The sequence below is a fragment of the Nuphar pumila genome, chromosome 11, assembly GCF_984573655.1.
Source record: "Nuphar pumila chromosome 11, dmNupPumi1.hap1.1, whole genome shotgun sequence".
NCBI classification, from domain to species: Eukaryota; Viridiplantae; Streptophyta; class Magnoliopsida; order Nymphaeales; family Nymphaeaceae; genus Nuphar; species Nuphar pumila.
Window position 1 is genome coordinate 9,158,909 of NC_143259.1, and position 27,219 is coordinate 9,186,127.

At 37.0% G+C, this 27,219-nt stretch overlaps 1 protein-coding gene across 3 annotated transcripts in view; it reads right to left on the minus strand.

Moving 5' to 3' along the window:
• The window catches only part of LOC149821865 (uncharacterized), an 84,440-nt gene that overhangs the window by 34,417 nt on the left and 22,804 nt on the right, over positions 1–27,219 (minus strand). The window contains exons 9-14 of one of the 3 annotated variants that reach the window (XR_016426042.1): positions 25,659–25,752; positions 25,373–25,570; positions 25,159–25,248; positions 24,521–24,583; positions 24,355–24,429; positions 13,825–13,903 (exon numbers count right to left, since the gene is read on the minus strand). Coding sequence is in view for 2 of the 3 variants with exons in the window: in XM_089981079.1 (XP_089837205.1) it covers positions 13,853–13,903; positions 24,355–24,429; positions 24,521–24,583; positions 25,159–25,248; positions 25,373–25,570; positions 25,659–25,752 (571 nt within the window). In the remaining variant the exon portion in view is untranslated. The remainder of the gene's footprint in view (positions 1–13,824; positions 13,904–24,354; positions 24,430–24,520; positions 24,584–25,158; positions 25,249–25,372; positions 25,571–25,658; positions 25,753–27,219) is intronic. The other 2 variants (XM_089981079.1, XM_089981080.1) reach the window with 2 other exon arrangements.

Consider the following 27,219-nt stretch of genomic DNA (forward strand, 5'->3'; position numbering starts at 1 on the left):
CATCATTCTGCTTCAGGTTCAAGTTAGCCATAGCAGACAAGAGAAGATCCTTAGCATCATCACTGACGTGAAAGGTACCCACAGATCCTGATGTAGCAGCATTTCTATTGTTTTGTATTGTATTGCAATTTTGAGGATTCTGAGGATTGAACCGGCAATTGGCTTTGATGTGGCCACGTTTGTTGCATTGGTAGCATGTGGGAGCATTCCTTGACAGGCTGAGAGTGACATTTGGTGTAGGCAGCAACCCACGTCCACCCTTAACTTGTGCTCCCCTACCTCTGCCACGCCCTCGTGTACGATCAACAGTCATCTTTGTGGCAAGAACATCATGCATAGATGATTGCCCTGTTGAAGCATCAGAAATGCTTTTCAAGGACATCTCATACTGGAACTGTTTAGCATGCAAATCTTCAAAACTAGGTAACATAGGCAAGCACAATAAGGAAGTCACAATAACATGATACTATGATCCCAGGGCATTCTGTTGCACATTTTCTTTATCTAACACTGGATATCCAACAATGGCTAGTTGATCTGTGATGCTTTTGACTTGATTTAAGAATTCCATAATGGTCATTGTCCCTTTTCTCAAAAGCTGAAATTCACGCTTGAGGAATAACACCTTAGCCTCTGATATTTGAGCATAAGTCTGAGCTAGAGTCTCCCACAATTCTTTAGCTGTACAATCATCAGGAATAGAAACTAATACTTTTTGTGTCAATGTGGAAGTGATGTATGCGACGAGAGCTTGATCGCGCTTCATCCAAGTAACAAAAGTAGGATTACGAACAATGTTTGGTAAGCTTCCATCTTCTTTGGCTTCTTGTGTGATAAATTCTGGAGGCGTTGGAGTGGAACCATTCAAGTGACCTGAAAGATCTTGGCTTTGGATGAAAGGAGTGATCTGACGTTTCCAAGTTAGATAATTGTTGGTATTCAATTTTTCAGAAACGAGCTGCCCAAGAAAATTGGAGGAAAGCCCTGAGTTGACTGAATTGTCCATTTGCAAACTTATGACAGAGAACAGCTTTGCGGCAGGCCCCAACACACAAAGAAGATTGTGTCACGACTCACGACAAAATTATAAAGAATCAAGTGAGAGGAAAACAGCCTTAGGTTAGCAGATCTGTGTAGGGTTCAGATCTGACTCAATCAATGAAGAAACTCAGACAAAGACAGATGAAAGGACGCTGGTTTAATTCAATCAGATCTGCAGTAGGTGAAAAGGAATGTAGGGACTCGGTTTCTGCGTGCTTGAGCAGATGAATGAAGATGAGGAAACTCGTATGAGAAAATAAAGCGTGATACAGAGGGAACACGCGGCTGACGTGATCAGATGATGTTCACGTGACAAGAACAGATTACGTGAAATAAAATCAAGACTCATATGAAGAAAGAAGACATGAAACAGGGAAAACACGACTGACGTGAACAGGTGGTGTTCACGTGACCAGAGTTGGATTGCGTGGAGTGAAGCCAAAAAATAAAAAAAACAAAAAAAACTTGCGTGACCACACGAGTTTCTTGTAACCAGGAGTCACGTGAGACAAGAGGAATAAAAAAATCTGACGACGAGAAGAAAGAGGACGCAGCTTTAATCACGTGAGATCAGAGGAATAAAACCTGATGGCGAGAAGACCAAGTCGCGTGATGACGAGAGGAGAACTCGCGTGAAGCCTTTGCGTGAGACAAGAAGGAATAAAGTCTGACGACAAGAAGGAGGGCGCAGCTTTTCCCGGTTCCGATGAAGGCCCTTTTATGCCCAGAGAGGTCGATGCTCTGATACCATGATAAAATTGCTGCAAGAATCGAGAAATGAGGAGAGGGAGAGAGGAGAAAGAGAACTCGGGTGCTTGTTGGGAATCGATAGCCACTCTAATCTTAATTGGATGCACTAAAACATTGTTAAGTTTAATAGGGTTACAACTTCTTTTGCATGGACAAAACTGCCCTGCATTAGTAATACAAATTACATAAACATACACGTGATATGGATCCTCTACTGGATCCATATCCATATTCTAATAGTAGCAGCCCAAGGTGCTCCTCAAATGACAGTAATGCTTTTGTAGCTTGATCTGCCACAATTGTGTCTCTTGTTATAGTCATGAGACACAATGGAACATCAATCACCGCTTGTCAGAGTTCCATGTGCAAGGACAAGGAACTCGTTACCAGATAAAATAGAAGTTCAGACCAAACCAAGGTCACATGACAATGCACCAACTAAGGGTTAGCTAAGGAACAGGGATCACTAGAAGGCTCATCATGCAGCACAAAAAAAAAATGGAAATGACAGGTGTCAGGACAGGTAGGGAAGGGGAAGGGGGCAACCACATCCTATAATTGTTACATTCTCCCCTAGGTCAGTTCAGCCTTCATGAGGCCAACATAAGCAATTGTTCAGGTGGATCGTTGGTTGGGTGCCCAACAGAAGGTTGCACCATGAAAGTGAAGGTCTAGGAATGGATTGAATGGTGAAATGATTACTAAAAGGTGGACCAAAAAATTCTTTGGATTTTGAACAACAAATACTTTTTCCATCTGCTAGGCCAACACTGACACTGAGAGACAAAAGTTAGAGAGCGAATAGGATTAGATACCCCAGCAGACATGCAGATTCAGACTAAATACAAACCTTGACAAAAGAGAGGAGTGGAAGTACTTAAGAAAATAATAAAACTACTGCATGGACAAAATAAAGAATTTCTTAGCAAAACCCAGATTCTGGACTTCATCTGCAAAGCACAATGTTATTAATGATACAAGTTATTTGAATAACTGGATCTGAAGATTAAATCATAGAAAAAGGTGTTAAATTACGATATATATATATATATATATATGTTCTATGTAAACTGAAATACCCATCAAGGGTATTTCAGTCTTTTTACTCATGTAATAGGTGTCAGTCTAGTAGGGATTGATTTTTCCTTTTTTATTTTATTTTTATATTATTTTTGTAATATAGCTGTTGGAGCAGCCCAACCCCCGTCACTCTCCTCTCTTGTATTATAAATAGGGGTTATTTAATGGAAGTCATGCTCAGGATCTTGGAGACTCCTCCATTCCCTTTCATGAGATGATTCGTGACTTCATGCGCAAGATTCAAAAGAAATAAATTGCAGAGGCTTGAAGAAAATGAAATCAAGAAGGGCAGTTGGCCCAGATGGTATACCTATCGAAGCTTGAAAATGCTTGGGAGAGAAAGGTTTAGAATGGTTGACAAATATTTTTAACAAGATATGGTGGACAAATAAGATGCCTAATGAGTGGAGGAAGAGTACTTTAGTGCCTCTATATAAGAATAAGGGTGATATACAAGATTGCACAAACTATCATGGTATAAAACTCATGAGTCATACCATGAAACTTTGGGAGAGGGTGATTGAGTCTAGGTTGAGAAAGGTAATCATGATATCGGAGAATCAATTTGGTTTTATGCCTGGAAGATCAGCTATGGAAGCTATACATCTTCTTAGACAACTTATTGAGAGAAATAGAGAGAGGAAATGAAAAAAGGTGTTTCTCTCAAGTACATTAGTATAATTAAAGATATGTATAAAGGAGTAATACCAATGTCCGCACTTGTGGAGGGGTGACAACCAATTTTCCTAACGGTTGGGTTAAATCAAGGATCTGCTTTAAGCCCTTTCCTATTTGCTATAGTGATGGATGAGCTTACGAGATCAATTCAAAAAAATGTGTCGTGGTGTATGTTGTTTGTTGATGATATTGTTTTGATTGATGAGTCTAGAGCTGGGGTTAATACTAAGTTAGAATTATGGAGACAGACATTGGAAGCAAGAGGTTTTAAGTTGAGTAAGAGTAAGACAGAATATATGAAATGTCGGTTTAGTAAGCAACAAAGTAGTGATGGGAGTATAGTGAAGCTTGGTGAGCAAGAAATACCGGTGGATGATTGTTTCAAATATTTGGGATCTATCATTCAAAAGTATGGAGAAATTGACGAAGATGTAAATCATAGGATAAAGGTTGAGTGGATGAAATGGAAAAGTGCAACTAGAGTGTTGTGCGATCGTAGAATGCCATTGCGGTTGAAGGGAAAGTTTTATAGGACGACTATTAGGCCCGCTTTACTATATGGTACGGAATGTTGGGCTGCCAAGAGACATCATATTCAAAAAATGAGTGTAGTTGAGATGCGTATGCTTAGATGGATGTGTGGAAATACAATAAAAGATAAGATTCAGAACGAGGAGATACGTAAGAAGGTTGGCGTTGCACCCATTGAAAATAAGATGAGAGAGAATCGTTTACGATGGTTTGGGCATATTCGGCGAAGGCCTAATGATGCTCCAGTTAGAAGGATGGAGAAATGGGAAAATATATTACTTAAAAGAGGTCGGGGTAGGCCTAGGAAGACATGGATGGAGATGATAGGAAAGGATATGAATGTTTTGAACCTCACCGAGGACATGGCATTGGATAGAAATGATTGGAGGAGAAGGATTCATGTGGAAGACCCAGAATGATTTTCTTTTTTGGTTCATATCGCCGACCCCAATTGTTTTGGGATGAAGGCGTAGTTGTAGTTGTTGTTGTTGTTATTCACCTTTGTATTCTCTATGCTTTTCTAAGCATTTCCAAGTGAAATATACATATTTTTTATATTTGTGTTTGCCCATAGTGGCTCTTGTGTGCACTTAGTGTTTTTGTGAATGTTCTCTCTTGGATATTGTATTGTCCCTTGGTGGAGGATTAGTGTTTGTGCACTTCTTTTGTATTCTTGTTAACCCTTATTAGGTTCTTTATTGTATTTTCACTTGTTTCATGGTATCAAAGCCTAAGGCTCTTGGGATTGTGTACAGTTTCTCCAAAGTTAGTAGTTGTGAAGAAAAAGCTTATCCAAAGTTCGTGCTTCTCTTTATCAAGTTTTCCTTTATCAAAATGGGTGGAAAAAAAATCCATGACGGTGATCATGTTTAAGTTAAACGACTCTAATTATTTGATGTGAGCCACCGCTATGGAGCATCATATTAAAGGCAAAAAGTTATGGGGGGTATGTAAGTGGTACCAAATACTCATACTCACCAAAATGGATGGTAACTAAGTTAAACCTCTTAGTGATAAAGAAAGAGAGAAACCACTCAAAGAATACTCTATCAAGGTGGAAGATTGGGAAGCCGAAAATGCCTAAACTCTCTCTTGGTTCCTTAATAACATGAAACTCAAGATTGTGGCAAGTATATCTAAGTTCAAAAAGGCTCGTGAGACTTGGATTTTTCTCAAAAACATGTTCGTGCAAAAATATGACACAAAAATATTTCCTTCAAGAGAAAATTCGAAGCATTAAACAAGGAGATAAGAGTGTGAGAGATTATTATGGTACCCCTACCTCTTTACGATTGAGCCTAAGCAGGAAGGCTCCTCTATTGAAATGAGGCAAAACAACTTGTGGAGGAATACTTGTTTACTTTTCTATTGGGGTTGAGACCCAAGTTTGAGCAAAGTTAGGTTTACCATCTTACATAGGACCACCGCCACCTCTCTTGAAGATGCTCTTGGAGAGGTGTACCAAGCTGAGACCCGACTTGGCATGACTAAAGGAAGTGAGGAGGTTCTCGCCATGTCAAGATCGGGCAACAATATTAAAGCGTATAAACCTCCTCATTTTTTGAAAAAATAACAATACAGGAGGAAGGAGACTTATTTGTCACTTTTGCCAAGAGTCTCTACACATCAAACCGGAGTGTCCCAAGCTCAAAAAGAATGTAGCAACCATTGAAGAGACACTACCAAAAAAGGGTGATGGAGCTATTATAAAAGGAGGGGACCTTAAGGATTCCATTCATCATCTATCAGAAGCATTACAATTATACCTTAAGACTTCCTCCATATTTACTTCTGATGCTGACATATCTACTTCCACTCGTCCAGGTACGCTTTCTTAGATTCTTGACTCAAGTGCCTCCTTTCACACGACTCATTTACAATCCCTCTTATCCAAATGCACAAAACCTTTTTATAATTCTTGTGTTTCTACGGTCGATGGAACTAATTTAAAAATTAAAAGTATTAAAATTTTCTCAAACATTTCAAAAAAAATTCAAGTACCTAAAGTTAAAGTTGTTCCAAAACTCAATTTGAATTTATTATCGGTTTCTCAAATTTTGGAGTGTGGGTATGAGGTCTCATTTTCATCAAAGAAATGTTAGGTGCAAGATCGCCAATCAGGGAAGCTGATTGGGGAAGGCCATAGGAGGGAAAATCTCTACTACATGAATTTTCTTCATCTTTCCAAAAGAATCATTTTGTAATTTTGTTAAATAAGAAGATATTTCTATGTGGCATCAAAAATTATGTCACCCTAATGTATCTAAGTTATCTTTTTTTCATTTTTGAAACTCTTATAATAAAGAATTCATATGCAATGCCTATATTCTTGAAAAAATGAAGAAAATTCCTTCTCTAAAACTCTTGTCTCTACTAAACCTTTTGAACTTGTGCATTTGGATGCATGGGGACCGGCACCGGTCATGTCAAAAAGAGGGGTCTCTTATTACACTATATTTATTGATGATTATACAATGTACACTTTGATCTAATTTCTTAGGCAAAAAAACTGATGTATTCCCATGTTTCAAAGAATTTCACAACATTGTGCAAAACCAATTTCAAACCAATATTGCTATCTTTTGGTCAGAATCAAAGGGAAAATATGTCTAATGATTTTAAAAATTATTTGAAGAAAGTGGGATTTCACATCAAAGATCTTATCTTAATACCCCTCAACAAAATGGCTTAGCCAAGAGAAAGCATCGTCATATCATTGAAACTACGAGAACTTTGCTTATCTCAAAAAATATTCCAAAAAGGTTTTGGGATGAAGGTGCCTTAACAATCATATATTTTATCAATTGTATGCTTTCATCCTCTTTACAAAACATGTCCCCAATTGAAAAACTTTATCAATCCTCTCCAGATTTAAGTAGACTAAGAATTTTTTAATGTAAATGTTTTGTACTTATTGAAAAAGGAGACAAATTATCAACCAAAGTGATTGAATGTGTGTTTCTTGGTTATGACAATAACCAAAAAGGGTATAGATGTTATGATAAGAAAAATGATACACTCTGGTGTTCCCATGGAGAATAGCCAGAATGGTGACACTCAATTCTATTATAGAAAAATTGTTGAACACCCTTCATGTGCACTAACTCCGCCTGTGTATAACTGTTTAGTTATACACTGTCGGTCCCAAGCTCGGATAAAGGAGGAGGGTTGCGGTAGGCCTGTGACAGCCAGCATAAAAACTTAGTCATACCCTATGAAAATGAACCAATATGAGAATTTCGTTGGGGCGTTCCCTACTGAGCGACGCGTTGTACTCTCTAGGCCCGGAGGCAGTGATAAATGGGCAAGGATTGCTAGGTCGTCGCCCAGAAGCGACGCGTCACACCGGCGCCCGGGTGTGGTGTCAAATAGGCAAGGGTTCCCTCACTTTGTTGGACGGGTGGGGGTAAAGAAGTTAGTCCAAGACCATAAAATTAGGTTAGCCACTTGGAACATAGGGTCTTTAACTGGTAAGTTGGTAGAGTTAGTAGATGTTATGTGTAGGAGAAAGATTGATATTTTATGTCTACAAGAGACCAAATGGGTAGGTGAGAAAGCAAAAGTGATAGAACCTTGGGGATATAAGATTTGGTATACAGGAATAAATAGGAATAGGAATGGAGTAGGGATTGTTATGAGTCGTCAGTTTATAGATCATGTAGTTGAGGTCCGTAGGAAGGGTGATAGAATTTTACTTATTAAATTAGTATTAGGTACGGATATTATTAATATTATTAGTGTTTATGCACCTCAAGTAGGTTTAGATGATTCCATTAAGCATCAATTTTGGGAAGATTTAGATGGAGTAGTACAAGGGATATCTTATGGAGAAAAGCTTTTCATCGGCGGTGACCTTCCGGGAGAAAGTGTAGCTACACAACATAGAGTCTTAATTTTAGATCTTAGAATTAGGCAATGCCGCAAAAGGGATAGACATAGGATAGATCCTAGAATTAAGTGGTGGGCACTGAAAGGAGCTAAACAAGGAATGTTTGTAGAACAGGTAGTTAAAGAAGTTGATTGGTGTCTCGAGGAGGATTCAGAATCAATGTGGAATAAGATAGCGGGTGGCATGAGAAAAGTGGCTAAGGAGATATTGGGTGAGTCTAAAGGCGGTGCACCACTAGGTAAGGATACATCATGGTGGAACGAGGATGTCAAATTAGCTATTAAGGTTAAAAGAGAGTGTTATAGAAATCTAAGTAAGAGTCGTGATAATGAGAATTTGGAGAAGTATATGATAGCAAAGAAAGAAGCTAAAAAAGTAGTTTGAAACGCGAGGGCTAAGGTATATAAGGAGGTTTATGACAAGTTGGATACCAAGGAAGGCGAGAAGGATATTTATAGGCTTGCAAAGATGAGAGATAGGAAATCGAGGGATTTGGGTATGGTTAGATGTATCAAAGATGAAACGCAAAGGGTTTTAGTTAAAGATGAGGAGATTAAGGAGAGATGGAAAGATTATTTTGATAAGCTATTTAATGATAGTCATGCTCAAGATCTTGGAGACTTCTTCATTCCTTTTCATGAGATAAATCGTGATTTCATGCGCAAGATTCAAAAGAAAGAAATTGCAGAGGCTTTGAAAAAAATGAAATATAGAAGGGCAGTTGGACCAGATGGTATACCTATCGAGGCTTGGAAATGCTTGGGAGAGAAAGGTTTAGAATGGTTGACAAATCTTTTTAACTTGATTTGGCGAACAAATAAGATGCCTAATGAGTGGAGGAAGAGTACTTTGGTGCCTTTATATAAGAATAAGGGTGATATACAAGATTGCACAAACTATCGTGGTATAAAACTCATGAGTCATACTATGAAACTTTGGGAGAGGGTGATTGAGTCTAGGTTGAGGAAGGTTGTCATGATATCGGAGAATCAATTTGGTTTTATGCCTGGAAGATCAACTATGGAAGCTATACATCTTCTTAGACAACTTATTGAAAGATATAGAGAGAGGAACAAAGATTTGCATATGGTTTTTATTGATTTAGAGAAGGCATACGATAGAGTACCTAGGGACGTTCTCTGGTGGTCAATGATGAAGAAAGGTGTTTCCCTAAAGTACATTAGTATAATTAAATATATGTATGAAGGAGTAGTAACCAATGTCCGCACTTGTGGAAGGGTGACAACCAATTTTCCGATAACGGTTGGGTTACATCAAGGATCTGCTTTAAGCCCTTTCCTATTTGCGATAGTGATGGATGAGCTTACGAGATCAATTCAAGAAAATGTACTGTGGTGTATGTTGTTTGCTGATGATATTGTTTTGATTGATGAGTCTAGAGTTGGGGTTAATGCTAAGTTAGAATTATGGAGACAGACATTGGAAGCTAGAGGTTTTAAGTTGAGTAAGAGTAAGACTGAATATATGGAATGTCGGTTTAGTAAGCAACGAAGTAGTGATGGGAGTGTAGTGAAGCTTGGTGAGCAAGAAACACCGGTGAATAATTATTTCAAATATTTGGGATCCATCATTCAAAAGTATGGAGAAATTGATGGAGATGTAAATCATAGGATAAAGGTTGGGTGGATGAAATGGAAAAGTGCAACTGGAGTGTTGTGCGATCGTAGAATGCCATTGCGGTTGAAGGGAAAGTTTTATAGGACGACTATTAGACCCGCTTTACTATATGGTACGGAATGTTGGGCTGCCAAGAGACATCATATTCAAAAAATGAGTGTAGCTGAGATGCGGATGCTTAGATGGATGTGTGGAAATACAATAAAAGATAAGATTCGGAACGAGGAGATACGTAAGAAGGTAGGTGTTGCACCCATTGAAAATAAGATGCGAGAGAATCGTTTACGGTGGTTTGGACATATTCGGCGAAGGCCTAATGATGCTCCAGTTAGAAGGTTGGAGAAATGGAAAAATATATTAGTTAAAAGAGGTCGGGGTAGGCCTAGGAAGACTTGGATGGAGATGATAGGAAAGGATATGAATGCTTTGAACCTCACCGAGGACATGGCATTGGATAGAAATGATTGGAGGAAAAGGATTCATGTGGAAGACCCAAAATGAATTTCTAGTTTGGTTCATATCGCTGACCCCAATTGTTTTGGGATGAAGGCGTTTGTTGTTGTTGTTGTTGTACCCTTCATGTGCACTTGATAGGTATTTACAAAACCAAAATTTAGGAGAAACTAGTGTTAGGAAATCTAGTAAAACCTCAAAACTTTCTGAAAGATTTGTGTCATATGAAACTTTTTCTCTTTGATATAGAGCTTGTCTTATGTTTATCCATTCCTTTTATGAACCCTCAACTTACAATGAGGCTAAAAAAAATTCTGAATGGATTAATGACATGAATCTAGAGCTAGAAGTCCTTAAGAAGGCCAAAACCTGAGAAATCCAACCATTACCTATAGGATTTAGGTGGGTCTATAAAGTCAAAACAAAAGGAGATGGATCATTAGAGAGCTATGTCACAGGGACTCGGCCAATTGGGTGCCACACCCATGTTGACGCGATGCGACGTGGGTGCGGTCAACCTGACCTTGGGTGCGGTCAACGCACCCAGGGTCATTTATGTCCAACTTTTGGACTTTATATATATATATATTATTTTTTTTTTTTGCCGCACCCAAGTTTTTTGAAAGTACCGCACCCCCGCACCTACACCCGCACCCATGTGACATAGTTAGAGAGATATAAGGTTAGGTTAGTAGGCAAAGGTTATTCCCAAGAGTATATGATAGATTATGAAGAGACTTGCTCATGTAGCTTGTATGACCAGCGTTAGAACAATCATTGTTTTAGCATCCACTAGAAAATGGTGTATTTATCAATTTGATATCAAGAATGCCTTTTTTAATGGGGACCTAAGTGAGATAGTGTACATGGATCCTCTTCCCAGTTTTGAGATCGAGAGGAGAAAAGTTTTTCAGTTAAGAAAAGCTTTATATGAGCGTAAACAATCCCCCAAAGTTTGGTATGATCGGTTTAGTAAAGTAATGTTAAACTTAGGTTATAAGCAGAGTTGTCAGTCGAGGAAGCGGAAGCGAGAAGCGATTCGGGAAGTGGAAGCAGGAAGCAAGGCACTTCTAAAATTTTAGAAAGCGGAAAGTGCGGGACGACGACTTAGAAGCGAACCGAAAATTGTCTCGGAAGATAGAAGGGAAACGAAACAGAAGCGAGCTAGGAAGTGAACTAGAAGCGAAGAGGAAATGAAGAGGGAAGCGACCTAGGATTCGAGTGGAAAGCGAATAGGAATTGAGCTTTCCTGATATTGGGCAAAACAAAATGTGTTAAAGGCTCTAAGCCACCCCCCCCCCAAAAAAAAAAAAGAAAATTCACTTCCTGATATTGGAAAGCAAGTGGGAAGCGAGTGGGGAGTGATCGGGGAAGAGAGTGGGAAGAGAAATGGGAAACACGCTTCTTATTTAAAAGGGTTGTTTTCCCGCGCATTTCAGAAGCGATAAGTTTCGTGCTTCCGAAATGCATTTCAGGAAAGCACGCTTCACAGAGTCCTATAGTGTTTCCGATAGCCCCAGTTATAAGCCTTGTTATACTGACACTGCTCTTTTTGTCAAAGATACATGTACTGATATTATTATACTACTGTTATATGTTGATGATATGATCATAACAGGGAGTGACAAAAAAGGGAGATGATGAAATAAAAAATATTCTTAAAAATCACTTTTAACATGTCTAACCTTGGTTTTCTAAGATATGTTTTAGGTATCGAAGTGGCTTACTCACCTAGAGGATATATATTGTCTCAAAAGAAGCGGGTTGCATATATTATTGCCAAATCTGAAATTTCTGATGATAAGCAGGTTGTCACGCTGGAGGTTGTGAATGAAAAATTAAGATTGAAAGATGGAACTCCTCTGAAAGATCCAACTCCATACCGACAACCGATTGGATATTTGACCTACTTATCTATTACAAGACCGAACATTGCTCATGTTGTGCATTCAACCAGTCAGTTTCAGCATGCACCAACTACGGTGCAAATGAGCGTTGTATTAAGAATTGTCAGATATATCAAAAGCTATGTCACAGGGACACGGCCAACTGGGTGCCGCACCCGCGACGACGCGATGCGATGCGGGTGCGGCACCCGGTGCGATCAAGGGTCATTTATGTCCAACTTTTGGACTTTATATATATATATATATATATATATATATATATATATATATATATATATATATATATATATATATATATATATATATATTTGCCACACCCCCACACCCAAGTTTTTTTAAAGTGCCGCACCCCTGCACCTGCACCCGCACCCGCACCCATGTGACATAGATCAAAAGTTATTTATATCTTCCTCTTTTTTAGATTTAATTTCTTATATTGATAAAGATTGAAGAGGCAATCCCAATGATACAGTCTCAACCACTGGTTTTTGTGTATTTTTAAGACTCTCATATCTTAGAGGTGTAAGAAACAACAAAAGGTCTCTTTGTCATTCGCTGAAGCTGGATATTGAGCCATGACAACAACCACTGTGAAAATTATCTGGTTGAAGAGTCTTCTCAAAGATATGGGCTTAGTCATCTCTAATCCTTCGAAGATGTGTTGCGACAATGAGTGTTATATATATTGCAAGCAACCACACCTTCCACGAACGAACCAAGCACATAAAGATGGACTGTCACTATGTTAGAGAGGAATTTTTGTGAGGAACTATTGAATTGACCTATGTGACTTCAGCTGATGGAGCTTTTCACTAAGTCCTTGCCCTCACCTCGTTTTGTATCTCTTCTTAGCAAACTTTCGGTGATCACGCCGTAAGTTTGAGGGGAGTGTTAAATTACGATGTGTTCACACACACACACACACACACATATATATATATATATATATATATATATATATATATATATATATATATATATATATATATATATATATATATATATATATATATATATATATATATATATATTCTATGTAAACTGAAATACCCATGAAGGGTATTTCAGTCTTTTTACTCATGTAATAGGTGTCAGCCTAGTAGGGGCTAATTTTTCCTTTTTATTTTCTTTTCTTTTTGTTTTTATGTTATTTTTGTAATATGGTTGTTGGAGGATCAGCAGACATACACTGGTCAGACAAAAATAGATTAAACACAAATTGACCAAATTAGCTCCACCATCAACATGAGAGCTTCACGACTGCTGGTTACTAAAGTTTCTGTTATAGCTTCCAATAGAGAAAAATGTGTTCAATGAAGCTTCAAATACAATGATAAGAAAAATAATAAAACTACTGAATGGACAAAATAAAGAATTGCTTAGCAAAGCCCAGATTCTGGACTTCATCTGCAAAGTACAATGTTATTCATGATACAAGTTATTTGAATAACTGGATCTGAAGATTAAATCACAGAAAAAGGATCAGCAGACATACACTAGTCAGACAAAAAAAGATTAAACACAAATTGACCAAATTAGCTCCACCATCAACATGAGAACTTCACAACTGCTGCTTACAAAAGTTTCAGTTATAGCTTACAATAGAGAAAATGTGCTTAATGAAGCTTCACATACAACGATAAGAAAATGGTAGCCTGAACTAAGAAACAATAATAATACAAGAATAAACGTAAAAGAGCCTGTGTTACAAAATGACAGCTAATATATCAACAGGCATGTACAGCATGGATGATTACCTAGGCTATACATAGTTTCACATTTAAATGCACTCCTCTACTAAACACATTACATATACCAGTACTTTAAACGAAATATATTAAGAACATAATTCCTTACTGAAAAGGGAAAAGATCCTCAAACTCACAATGAATGGAACTGGAGCATCAAGAAAATCAAGCATCTTCCGTGGAAGAACCTGAAAGGTCAAAGACAGACTACAATAAACATATATATGATAAACCCAGAAACTAAAAATCACTCCAAATATCACAAATTACTCCAAAAAAAAGATATACATAGGAATGCAGAATTAGCATTAGATAAGCTACTCATCAAGACAAGCATAAACTTCGCCCAAAGGCTCACAGTGTACAGCCCAGAGTTACCAGAAGCTTCTTAGATAGGTGGGAAGCCCACTTCCCAGAAACTCGCTTTGAAAGCGTGATGCTCCTCGCTTCCAAAACTTGATGAGAATCTCAATTTTCCCACACTTCTATGTTTTCCACACACTTCATCTATTCTTATAGGTTCTCTCACTCTACTTATCATGTTTTTTATGTGTTTTCTCTCATGCTTCTCACTCACTTCCATGTGCTTCCTCTAAATTGGCAGTCATCGTTTTTAGATTTTGTTAAAAATTTAATTCTTAACTCCGCCTGTGTAATTATACACTGCCGGTCCCAAGCCCGGATAAAGGAGGAGGGTTGCGGTAGGCCTGTGACAGCCAGCATAAAAACTTTGTCATATCCTATGAAAATGAACCAATATGAGAATTTCGTTGGGGCGTTCCCTACTGAGCGACGCGCTGTACTCTCTAGGCCCGGAGGCAGTGATAAATGTGCAAGGGTTGCTAGGTCGTCGCCCAGAAGCGACGCGTCACACCGGCGCCCGGGTGTGGTGTCAAATAGGCAAGGGTTCCCTCACTTTGTTGGACGGGTGGGGGTAAAGAAGTTAGTCCAAGACCATAAAATTAGGTTAGCCACTTGGAACATAGGGTCTTTAACTGGTAAGTTGGTAGAGTTAGTAGATGTTATGTGTAGGAGAAAGATTGATATTTTATGTCTTCAAGAGACCAAATGGGTAGGTGAGAAAGCTAAAGTGATAGAACCTTGGGGATATAAGATTTGGTATACAGGAATAAATAGGAATAGGAATGGAGTAGGGATTGCTATGAGTCGTCAGTTTATAGATAATGTAGTTGAGGTTCGTAGGAAGGGTGATAGAATTTTACTTATTAAATTAGTATTAGGTACGGATATTATTAATATTATTAGTGTTTATGCACCTCAAGTAGGTTTAGATGATTCCATTAAGCATCAATTTTGGGAAGATTTAGATGGAGTAGTACAAGAGACATCTTATGGAGAAAAGCTTTTCATCGGCGGTGACCTTAATGGACATGTAGGCATTAGTAAGGATGGATTTGAGAATATCCATGGAGGCTATGGTATAGGAGAAAGAAATGAAAGTGGAGAAAGGATTTTAGATTTTTGTTTGTCCTATGATATGATCTTAGTAAACACTTGGTTTAGGAAGAGGGAGTCTCACCTAGTAACATTTAAAAGTGGGGTTAATACGAGTCAGATAGATTTTTTCCTACTTAGAAAGAGAGATAGGGGTTGTTGCATCGATTGTAAGGTTATACCAGGAGAAAGTGTAGCTACACAACATAGAGTCTTAATTTTAGATCTTAGAATTAGACAATGCCTCAAAAGGGATAGACATAGGATAGATCCTAGAATTAAGTGGTGGGCACTGAAAGGAGCTAAACAAGGAATGTTTGTAGAGCAGGTAGTTAAGGAAGTTCATTGGTGTCTCGAGGAGGATTCAGAATCAATGTGGAATAAGATAGCGGGTGGTATGAGAAAAGTAGCTAAGGAGGTATTGGGTGAGTCTAAAGGCGGTGCACCACTAGGTAAGGATACATCATGGTGGAACGAGGATGTCAAATTAGCTATTAAGGTTAAAAGAGAGTGTTATAGAAATCTAAGTAAGAGTCGTGATAATGAGAATTTGGAGAAGTATATGATAGCAAAGAAGGAAGCTAAAAAAGTTGTTCGAAACGCGAGGGCTAAGGTATATAAGGAGGTTTATGACAAGTTGGATACCAAAGAAGGCGAGAAGGATATTTATAGGCTTGCAAAGATGAGAGATAGGAAATCGAAGGATTTGGGTATGGTTAGATGTATCAAAGATGAAACGCAAAGGGTTTTAGTCAAAGATGAGGAGATTAAGGAGAGATGGAAAGATTATTTTGATAAGCTATTTAATGATAGTCATGCTCAAGATCTTGGAGACTTCTTCATTCCTTTTCATGAGATAAATCGTGACTTCATGCGCAAGATTCAAAAGAAAGAAATTGCAGAGGCTTTGAAGAAAATGAAATCAAGAAGGGCAGTTGGCCCAGATGGTATACCTATCGAGGCTTGGAAATGCTTGGGAGAGAAAGGTTTAGAATGGTTGACAAATCTTTTTAACTTGATTTGGCGAACAAATAAGATGCCTAATGAGTGGAGGAAGAGTACTTTGGTGCCTTTATATAAGAATAAGGGTGATATACAAGATTGCACAAACTATCGTGGTATAAAACTCATGAGTCATACTATGAAACTTTGGGAGAGGGTGATTGAGTCAAGGTTGAGGAAGGTTGTCATGATATCGGAGAATCAATTTGGTTTTATGCCTGGAAGATCAACTATGGAAGCTATACATCTTCTTAGACAACTTATTGAAAGATATAGAGAGAGGAACAAAGATTTGCATATGGTTTTTATTGATTTAGAGAAGGCATACGATAGAGTACCTAGGGACGTTCTCTGGTGGACAATGATGAAGAAAGGTGTTTCTCTCAAGTACATTAGTATAATTAAAGATATGTATGAAGGAGTAGTAACCAATGTCCGCACTTGTGGAGGGGTGACAACCAATTTTCCGATAACGGTTGGGTTACATCAAGGATCTGCTTTAAGCCCTTTCCTATTTGCGATAGTGATGGATGAGCTTACGAGATCAATTCAAGAAAATGTACCGTGGTGTATGTTGTTTGCTGATGATATTGTTTTGATTGATGAGTCTAGAGCTGGGGTTAATGCTAAGTTAGAATTATGGAGACAGACATTGGAAGCTAGAGGTTTTAAGTTGAGTAAGAGTAAGACTGAATATATGGAATGTCGGTTTAGTAAGCAACGAAGTAGTGATGGGAGTGTAGTGAAGCTTGGTGAGCAAGATATACCGGTGAATGATTATTTCAAATATTTGGGATCCATCATTCAAATGTATGGAGAAATTGATGGAGATGTAAATCATAGGATAAAGGTTTGGTGGATGAAATGGAAAAGTGCTACTGGAGTGTTGTGCGATCGTAGAATGCCATTGCGGTTGAAGGGAAAGTTTTATAGGACGACTATTAGACCCGCTTTACTATATGGTACGGAATGTTGGGCTGCCAAGAGACATCATATTCAAAAAATGAGTGTAGCTGAGATGCGGATGCTTAGATGGATGTGTGGAAATACAATAAAAGATAAGATTCGGAACGAAGAGATACGTAAGAAGGTAGGTGTTGCACCCATTGAAAATAAGATGCGAGAGAATCGTTTACGGTGGTTTGGACATATTCGGCGAAGGCCTAATGATGCTCCAGTTAGAAGGTTGGAGAAATGGGAAAATATATTAGTTAAAAGAGGTCGGGGTAGGCCTAGGAAGACTTGGATGGAGATGATAGGAAAGGATATGAATGCTTTGAACCTCACCGAGGACATGGCGTTGGATAGAAATGATTGGAGGAAAAGGATTCATGTGGAAGACCCAAAATGAATTTCTTTTTTGGTTCATATCGCTGACCCCAATTGTTTTGGGATGAAGGCGTAGTTGTTGTTGTTGTTGTTGTTGTATACTAAAAAATCATGAAATTTTAGAATAGTCACTTTTATTTTAGTTTTTATTTGCGTTACATTTTGATTCTCATTCAATTCTTACATTGTTTTTTTTTATTTCTCGCTTCCCGCTTCCCATACATTTTAAAATGCATTGCTTCTCGCTTCCGCTTCTCGTATCGTTTCCCGTTTCCGCTTCTTAATCTGGCAACCTTGGTATAGCCGCAATATCAACATAATTTACAGGACGGATGAATGAAATGCAACAAGAATGGGAGCCTCTAATGCCATGGGTGCATCAGAAGACTTGGCATTTTATTTTTCCAAGTTATTGGTATTCAAGTTCCATGTTCCAATAAAAAGGCATATACTGATTGTTGATGAATGGTTGCATGAATAAATAAATAAGTAAAACTCAAAGCCAATAAACTTAAGGTGAAATGGCACACCAAACTTGATGGATGACTCATTTTTATTTTTATTTTTAATACTGAAAAAGAAACCCATTCTTAAAAGATGATGGTGCAATCAACTGTGATCAGCACCATTTGGAAAGGTGGATACAGAAAGCAAATAGTTAATATTGAAAAAGAAACCCATTCTTAAAAGATGATGGTGTAATCAACTGTGCTTGCAAGTGGCACAGCACCGTTTGGAAAGGTGGATACAGAAAGCAAATAGTTGGAAATGACTAAAGAACAATCTAAATGTACATAATAGTAACATCAGGTACTTCGACATATATATATATATATATCTATATATATATATATATTCTAATGTATTGCCCGATAGGGACATTTTTGTCTTTTTACATGTATTAATAGTTTATTAGAAACAACTATTTTTTGTTTTTTTTTTTCTTTTATTTTCTTTTTCTTGTATTATGTGCTTTGGGGGCCCCACTTCATGGAGCTCACAAGGGTCCCTCTCTCTCACTTTTGTATATAAATAGGGGTGTCCCCCTTACATGTATTTATTCTTTTTTTTTCACTATTCAATAATACTCAAATTTTTGTTAGTCTTTTGGCATTGTCCCTTAGTGGACTTGTGTGCGCACTTGAGTGCTTGTCTATCCTCTTTGTAATTGTCCATTATTGGACTTGTAAGTGTTTTACACTTTGTTATTTGTAATTCTGCATACTTTATTACATGGTATCAGAGCCATTTGGGTTCTCTTGATCTTGTAAGCATTTCTTATAGTGTTTGAAGATCGTGACAAAGGTGTTATCACTTTCTTCATCTTTATCTTTCTATTGTCATCATGGAGCATGAATTAAGAGTGGAGCTCTTCTTCAAACTTAATGGATCCAACTACTTGATGTGGGCGTCAGCCATGAAAATCATCTTAGAGGGAAGAAACTTTGGAGTTTTGTGATGAAAACCTCTCTTGAACCATCGTTGAAGCTCACCAAAGTTGAAGGAAGTGTTGAAAAAACTCTCGTTAGGGATGATCGTCTTAAAGACATCAATGAACATCAAATAAAGGTAGAGGATTGGGAAAGTAACCATACCAAAATTTTGGCATGGTTTATGAACAATGTTGACATAAAAATATATGCCAACATTGCTAAATTTAGAAGAGCCAATGAAACCTGGTTCTTTCTTAAAGGGATGTATACCCAAAAGGATCTTGCTAGACAATATTTTTGTTAAGACAAAATTAGATCCACTAAGCAAAGGGACATGTGTGTTTGGGATTACTTTAGCAATTTGTCTCCTCTTTGGGATGAATTAGCACTTCTTGAGCCTAAATAGGTGGCGCCTGAAAATATTGAAATAAGAAGAAAGCAAATTGAGAATGAGCATTTTTTTCAATTCCTTAACGGTCTAAGACCGGAATTTGAACAAGTGAGGTCTTCTCTCCTTCATAGAACCAAAGCTATGCCTCTTGAAGAGTAAAAAAAAAAACTGTCTTGGCATGAGCAATAAGAATGATGATGTTTTGGTCGTTACTAGGCCGGGTTCCAATGTGAAAACCTATAAGACACCTCACTTTGCAAAACAAAATAACTATGGTAATGGGCCCAACTATAATAGTGGATATAGGAAGAGTGTCACTTGCCATCATTGTAATGAATCAGGATACATTAGATCGGTATGTCCAAAACTTAAAGGTAAAATTGCTTTCGTTGGAGAAATCAAACAAGCAAAAATGGAGAAGATATTAAAGACACACTTAACCAAATATCGGAGGCACTTCAACAACTTCTCAAATCATCATCCACTTCGGGTACCGCCATTGCATCTTCCTAATCTCCTCCAAGTATGTGGATTCTTGATTAGGGTGCTTCCTTTCATATGACACCTCATAAGAATGTTCTTTTCAAAGTTTACAATAATCCTACTTTATCTTATGTTTCAACGGCCGATGAAACTTCTTTAAAAATAGAAAGTATTAGAACACTTAATTCAAAAAATTCTCAATTTTTTTTTGTTTAAAAAATAAGGGTGGTTCCAAAATTAAATTTAAATCTTTTTTCCATCTCTCAAATTTCCGATCATGGTTGCAAAATTTCTTTCTCACCTAAAGATTGCACCATGCAAGATCTTCAATCAGGAAAGTTGATTGAGCAAGGCCATAGGAGAGGCGATCTTTACTTTATGAAATTTTTGGGCCTTCCACCCAAGTCATTTTGTAATTTTATATATGTCAAAAGTATTGATAATTGACATAAGAGACTTGGCCACCCTAGCTTTTCGAAGATGTCTCTCTTTTCTTTTTTGGGAAATACATGTAATGAAAAAGACATATCTTGTAAAGATTGCATTTTTAAAAAAATGAAAGCAATTCCCTTTCCTGAGAGAACTTTTGTTTCTATACGGCCCTTTGAATTAGTATATTCGGATGTATGGGATCCCTCACCTATCATATCAAAAGGAGGGTTACTCATATTATGTCATTTTTGTTGATGATTTTACTAGATACACATAGATTTATTTTCTAAATCATAAATCCGATGTGTTCTTTTTTTTTAAGGAATTTCATATAATGATTAAAAATCAATTCCTAAGCAACCTTTCTATTCTTAGATCGGATTCGGGAGGAGAATACATGTCTAATGATTTTCAAAATTACTTAAAACAAAATGAAATTTGTCATCAAAGGTCTTATCCTAAAACTCCGCAAGAAAATGAGTTAGCGGAAAGAAAGCATAGACATATAATAGAAATCACTAAGACTCTTTTAATTTCAAAGGATATTCCAAAAAAAATATGAGCCGAAGTTGTTCTAACCTCAACTTAATTAATAGAACTCCTTCGTCCTCATTAAACAATGTTTCTCCATTTGAAAAGCTTTTTAAAATGACTCCCAATTTTAAAAGACCAAAGAATCTTTGGTTATAGGTGTTACTTATTCATAAAAATGATACACTACCCCCAAAAGCCATTGAGTGTGTTTTCTTAGGCTATGGAGAAAATAAAAAAGGATACCGATGTTTTGATCCAATAAATAACAAACTCTATATTTCAAAAAATGTTATTTTTCTTGAAAATGAAGATGGGTTTGATAGCAAAGAATCTAACAAAAAATTGATTAATTTCTATTTGATATATTACCAAGAAATGATAAGTTTAACTCTATTGAGGTATTTGAATCTTTTGACAATGACTCTAGTATTGAGCATTCAATTGATGATAAGGATAGTAATCAACATGATAATTTGAATGAACATGTATCAAATGATACACGTGTATACTAGACGGGGTAAAGGTAATCATCTATGTGCCCTTGACAAGTTCTCTCAAAACATATCTTTAAAAGAATCCCAACCTAGAAAATCAAATCGTATCTCTAGTGCTCCAAGTAGATTTGTATCATATGACTCATTCTCTCCAAACTTTAGAGCATGTTTAATAACTCTTCACTCTTATTATGAATCATCTCATTATAATGATGTCAATTAATACCCTCATTGGAATGAAGCAATGAAATTTGAACTTAATGCTCTTAAAAAAGCCAACACATGGGAAATAGTTGATCCTCCTTAAAGCAAGAAACCTATAAGATGTAGATGGGTGTTTAAAGTTAAAACCAAAAGTGATGGATCATTAAAAAGATATAAAACAAGGTTAGTTGTCAGAGAGTATGCTCAAGAATATAAAATAGATTATGAAGAAACCTTCGCTCCAGTAGTACGAACGACAAGTGTTCGAGCTCTCATTGCCATTGCATCTATTAAAAAATGGCATGTTTTCCAATTAGAAGTTAAAAATGCATTTTTGAATGGAGAACTTGGTGAGGAAGTCTGCATGGAACCTCCTCTAGGGGTTAATTTAAATGAAAAAAATTTAAAACTTAAAACGGCCTTATATGGTCTTAAACAAGCTCCTAAGGCTTGGTATGACAAATTTAATAATGTTTTGATTAATTTAAGATTTATCTCTTGTTATAATGATTGTTATCTTTGTCAAGAAAATAGGTACTATAATTGTGATTCTTCTTCTATATGTTGATGATATGATCGTCACAACAAACAACAAAGGAGTTATTGAAATTAAATCAATCCTAAAGAAAACTTTTGATATGTCCGACTTGGGTTTCTTGAGATACTTTTTAAGAATTGAAGTTGCCTACTCCCCTAGAGGATATATTCTCTCTCAAATGAAATTAGCTACTAACATATGTGCTAAATCAGGAATTTCATATGAAAAGAAGGTGGAGACCCCATAAGTCATAAATGTTAAATTAAGATTTAAAGATGGTGTATTGCTTGAAGATCATATTCCATATCGTTAATTGATTGGATCTCTCACTTACTTCTCTATCACCCGACCTGATATTGCTCATATTGTTCATGCGGTCAGCCAGTTTCAGCATGCCCCTATCATAGTGCACATGGTAGTAGTGATGAGGATTGTGCGATACATTAAAAACACCATTTCAAAAGGTCTTTTCTTATCCTCTTCATCATCTTTTGATTTAACAGTTTATACTGATGCTGACTAGGGTGGTAATCCAAATGATAGAATCTCAAGTACTCGTTTTCGTATTTTTTAAGAGATTCGTTGATTTCTTAGAGGTGTAAGAAACAACAAAAGATATATTTATCCTCAACCGAAGCCAAACATCGTGCAATGGCTACAACAACAATGGAGATTGTGTGGCTTAAAAGTCTTCTCAGTGATATGGGTATCATCATCTCAACACCATCGAAAATGTATTGTGACAATAAGAGTGCAATTTATATTGCAAGCAATCACTTTCCATGAGCGCACCAAGCATATTGAGATGGACTGTCATTATGTTCATGATGAATATTTGAGAGGAACTATTATATTGTCGTATGTCACCTCGGAGTATCAGTTGGCCGATTTTTTCACCAAAGCTCTTCTTGCTCTTCATTTTCTCTTTCTCCTTAGCAAACTTTTGGTTCTTTCTCCATAAAGTTTGAGGGGAAGTGTTATATATATATATTGCCTGATAGGAGCATTTTTGTCTTTTTACATGTATTAATAGTTGTTTGTTAAAAACAGCTATTTTTGTTTTTCTTTTCTTTTTTTTCTTGTATTATGTGCTTTGGGGTCCCACTTCATGGAGTCATTGGGGCCCCAACGGTCATAAATATGACCGTTGGGAGCTCCCCAACGACTCCATGAATGGGGAGCACCCAAGGGTCCCTTACCCTCACTTTTTTTATATAAATAGGGGTGTCCCCCCCTTAACGGACTTGTGTGTGAACTTGAGTGCTTGTCTATCCTCTTTGTAATAGTCCATTATTGGACTTGTAAGTATTTTACACTTTGTTATTTATAATTCTGCATACTTCATTATAATATGCTCGTGGCTTCATGGGCTATCCACGCATAGAATATGCCTCCCTGACAGAGACACCTAGGGGATGATTCCATGCTACAGTTGGTTGGAGAAGAGGAACTCAACTCTTGAGTAGATAATCGGGTAGCTTCAAAGCATGTGTACAAGCTCTTTCATTATCATGAAGCTAGCAAATGCAGTATTGAACCAGCTAAGCTGCTTGTGAGGTATGGAAGAAGATCAAATTCAAATACAAAGCAATGGATGTCTTGTAATTTAGTGATTCTAATTCCAGTTCATTCCACCAATTACAATCATACTCTGTCCTGAACAATTTGGTTTCATCCATAAAACTTCCTACCCAAGATGCTTGTGAGGTAGGGAAGGAGGTCAAATTCGAACAATGAAGCAATGGATGTCTTGTAACTCGGTGATTCTAATTCCCGGCATTCCACCAATTACAATTAGACTTGGTCCTGAACAATACGGTTTCAACCATGAAACTTCCTACCCCAACTGAAGACATGCCTTACTACTGCAAAGAAGTTACCAGAGAATAGACAAGTGACCCATCTCAGAATCCCAAGTTCTCCAATGTCAAAACTGTAACACAGCCTATCACCTAAAAACAACTGATTGCCGACCAGTAGCCTCCCAAAGAATATTCTGAACCAAGCTGGGTTCCAACCCACAAAACTTGTCAAAGAACCAATTTGAAGATCCAGTTCCAAAAAAGTTCACATCTAATAACCGGTAGAAAGAAGAGCAGCAGTCTTTCTCAATGATAAGGGAAAATACAAATACCAAGACAATACAGCTTAAAACCCTTTAAAATAGTTTTCTAAAACCAAACTAACAAAAAACTTTAAAATTAAATACATTTTTACAAGATGCATCCATATCGTTCTACAATTATAAACTATTAAACAATGAAAAGTAGCGCAAACAATTATTAGCATGCATTAAACATGCAAAGAAGTGAATATTTTCTCATGTTATATTCCATAAACTCACTGGAAGTAACAAACTCTGCCACTCAAATGGGCGGATCATGGGGACAATTGACAGCACTGCAGCTGACAGAACACCCTGCAACACAAGACAAAATTAACCCTAGGTGACTAAAAATGATGTTTAATTTGACTTATATTATCCATATTTATGACAAAGGTGACCTTACCAAATTTGGACAAATGACCACAACTTGCTTCTCCAGCAATGCTCCAGTAAGGAGTGCCAGAACCTGGAAGAAGAAAAAAAAAAGAACAATCATGAGGGCTCTATTCCTACTGATGGCATAAACAACCACAAGGAATATTACAAATGTGAATGACAGCAGACATAAAAAAAATGCACTTTCAAATTCAGACTGATCATAAGATTCAAATTTTCCATCTGGATCTTCAATAATAACAGAAGTTTACCCCACAATAAGCTCAAATTCTAACCATGGGTAAACTATTCACATATAACTTCTACAATCCACAAGAATTCTTGAAAAAAGATATAAAGGACATTTTCTAGGACTGGACTTCAAATTCAGTTCATATTTCCAATTGAGACCGACTCAATTTCTGGAGTTCACTTTCCAAAAGATTCCAGAAGTGCCTGAATTCCAAGCTCTAACTCTGGCCCAAAATAGGTACAAGCTCAAAATCCTGAACATCTCCCTAAAATATCTGCAGGAATGCAAGATCGAGAATTCAATAGAGTAGAGGTCCAACTTCAATGGAGAACTGAGCCAAAGTACCATGGCACCCAAAGACATGCTAAATGCAAAATAATAAGAGACAACTGTAGCACTGGGTAGATATTTACACTTTCAAGAGAAAGCGCTCGACAAACTGTTGCAGTTGTCCACACTGATAATGAAGCAGCTTCCTCAGCAGCTGCTAATTTTGCATTAAACTGCAATAAGTATTACTTTTAAACTTAGCAACTACAATTCAAAAAGTTTCATGCAGCAAAGAAAGGAAGCAACCTATAAATGTTTCTACACAACAGAAATTCAAATAAGTGCCAATCAAATTACCTTTGCAACTTCCAATGATGAACTAGATAATCCAAACTCAGAATACCCAGCATCTAAATCCAGTGCAGACACATCAGGTCTGCAATATTTAATAGGCTGCAAATGCTCCAGTGGCTGAAAAATTATTTCGGTTCCTCGTGGTGGCAAACGAAGGGAGTAGTAGTCACATACTATCTGCAATAGATCATTCTTGTTTACCTGTTGCAAGTAAAAGAAAAAGTATTATATCATGATTATTATTTGGCAAGCAACGCAAAATTCAAGCATGCAGATGAAAGTGAATGACCTTTGCCCACTCCATTACTTTTTCACCAGCATGATTTGTCTCAATTTTGGATGTCACATCATCATCTTCTTCTGAGCCCACGCTTATTGCAGAACTGTCCGCAAAACCAGTGGCATAAGTAATTTAATAAACAACAGACAAATTACACAACATGGAAGCACGAAGTCATGGAAATGTCCATAGTGAACATCAGATATGATACATTTGTCCTCTTTCTTGACCAAAACATGACTCCACATAAAACTTTCGCAGAACTCAACTATAAAGACAAAGAATGGTTAAGACCAAAATTTGGTAAATATTGGAAGCTCAAGTCCACAATCTAAATGTTCCCATTCTGAAAATGTGGCAAAAATGGCCATTTTCAGATAAATAGTTTCTCAATGCTTTACTATTCGGGAAAAACTATCAGTGGCAATTACCAAATTCTGATTTAGCCTGTCACAAATTTTAATTTCTGCATTAGCAAGTACATCGAAACAACAGCTTCTTAAACCATTTTGAAAAATGCACATCTAATCCTCAGTATTGATCCAAAGAACTAAACTCTAAATTAAAGTCTAAAATAAAACATAAACGAAGTGTAACTATAAGCACCCCAAAAAGAGAAAGCTTCCAACTAAAGGTTCCACCATAAGCACAACTGAACATCTGTCATTGGTATTTTATCCTATTAATTCCATTACATCTCATGAGAAATATTATCTCAAGTGCTCACTGAATTGTAGCATGAGCTTAAGATTGTTATGACACTGTGGTTCATGATGACAATGGAAGTCGACGAAATGATGGTGATAGATAATCACATTGTTGGAATCATAGTATGACATCTAAAAACCCGTATATACACAGAACGTGCAGATCATAGTACACATTAGAAGACAATCACTGCATGAAGAAAGCACAAAGAATGAATGGTTACATGCACATGTAAAATAACTTTAAAGCCATTTTGAAAAGCATGATTATGTAACATATAATCACATAAAAAATCAGGTTGCAGCTTTATAAAAGAAGCAATGATATTAGAAAACAGACATCATGTACAAAGAATGAATTCAACTAACAAAGTGAATGTATAAAGTTCATAGACCAGTGCATGAGTCGCAGTACGCAGTTGCAGGCTCACACATAGAGGATGTGGAATTGATCCTCATCTAACATCAACTTTAGTTGATCCACTTTGGGTTGAAGAGGAGGAAGAATTTGCCAATCGTTCATGGCCAAGAGATTAAAAAGGAGGAAAAAGGAGCATAAACATATTGATGGGAATCAACAAGCCCTCTCAATTAATAGACCTGTTTTATTCTGTAATATACTTATAACAAATTTGAAAGTGACTGCTTTTGTAAACAAAATTATAGAAAATACACTTTCCTATCAGCTCTGATTGAAGTAACCACCTGAACAAGTTTATATGCTGCAGAACTCAGTCACATAAATGAAGAGGATGTGAAAGAATCTCTAACAAGATACTAATATCAAGACCTTAATATTCTTGATATTGAACCCACCACGAAAGCACAATAAGAACACTTTAGAACACTTGTGCACAAAGAGC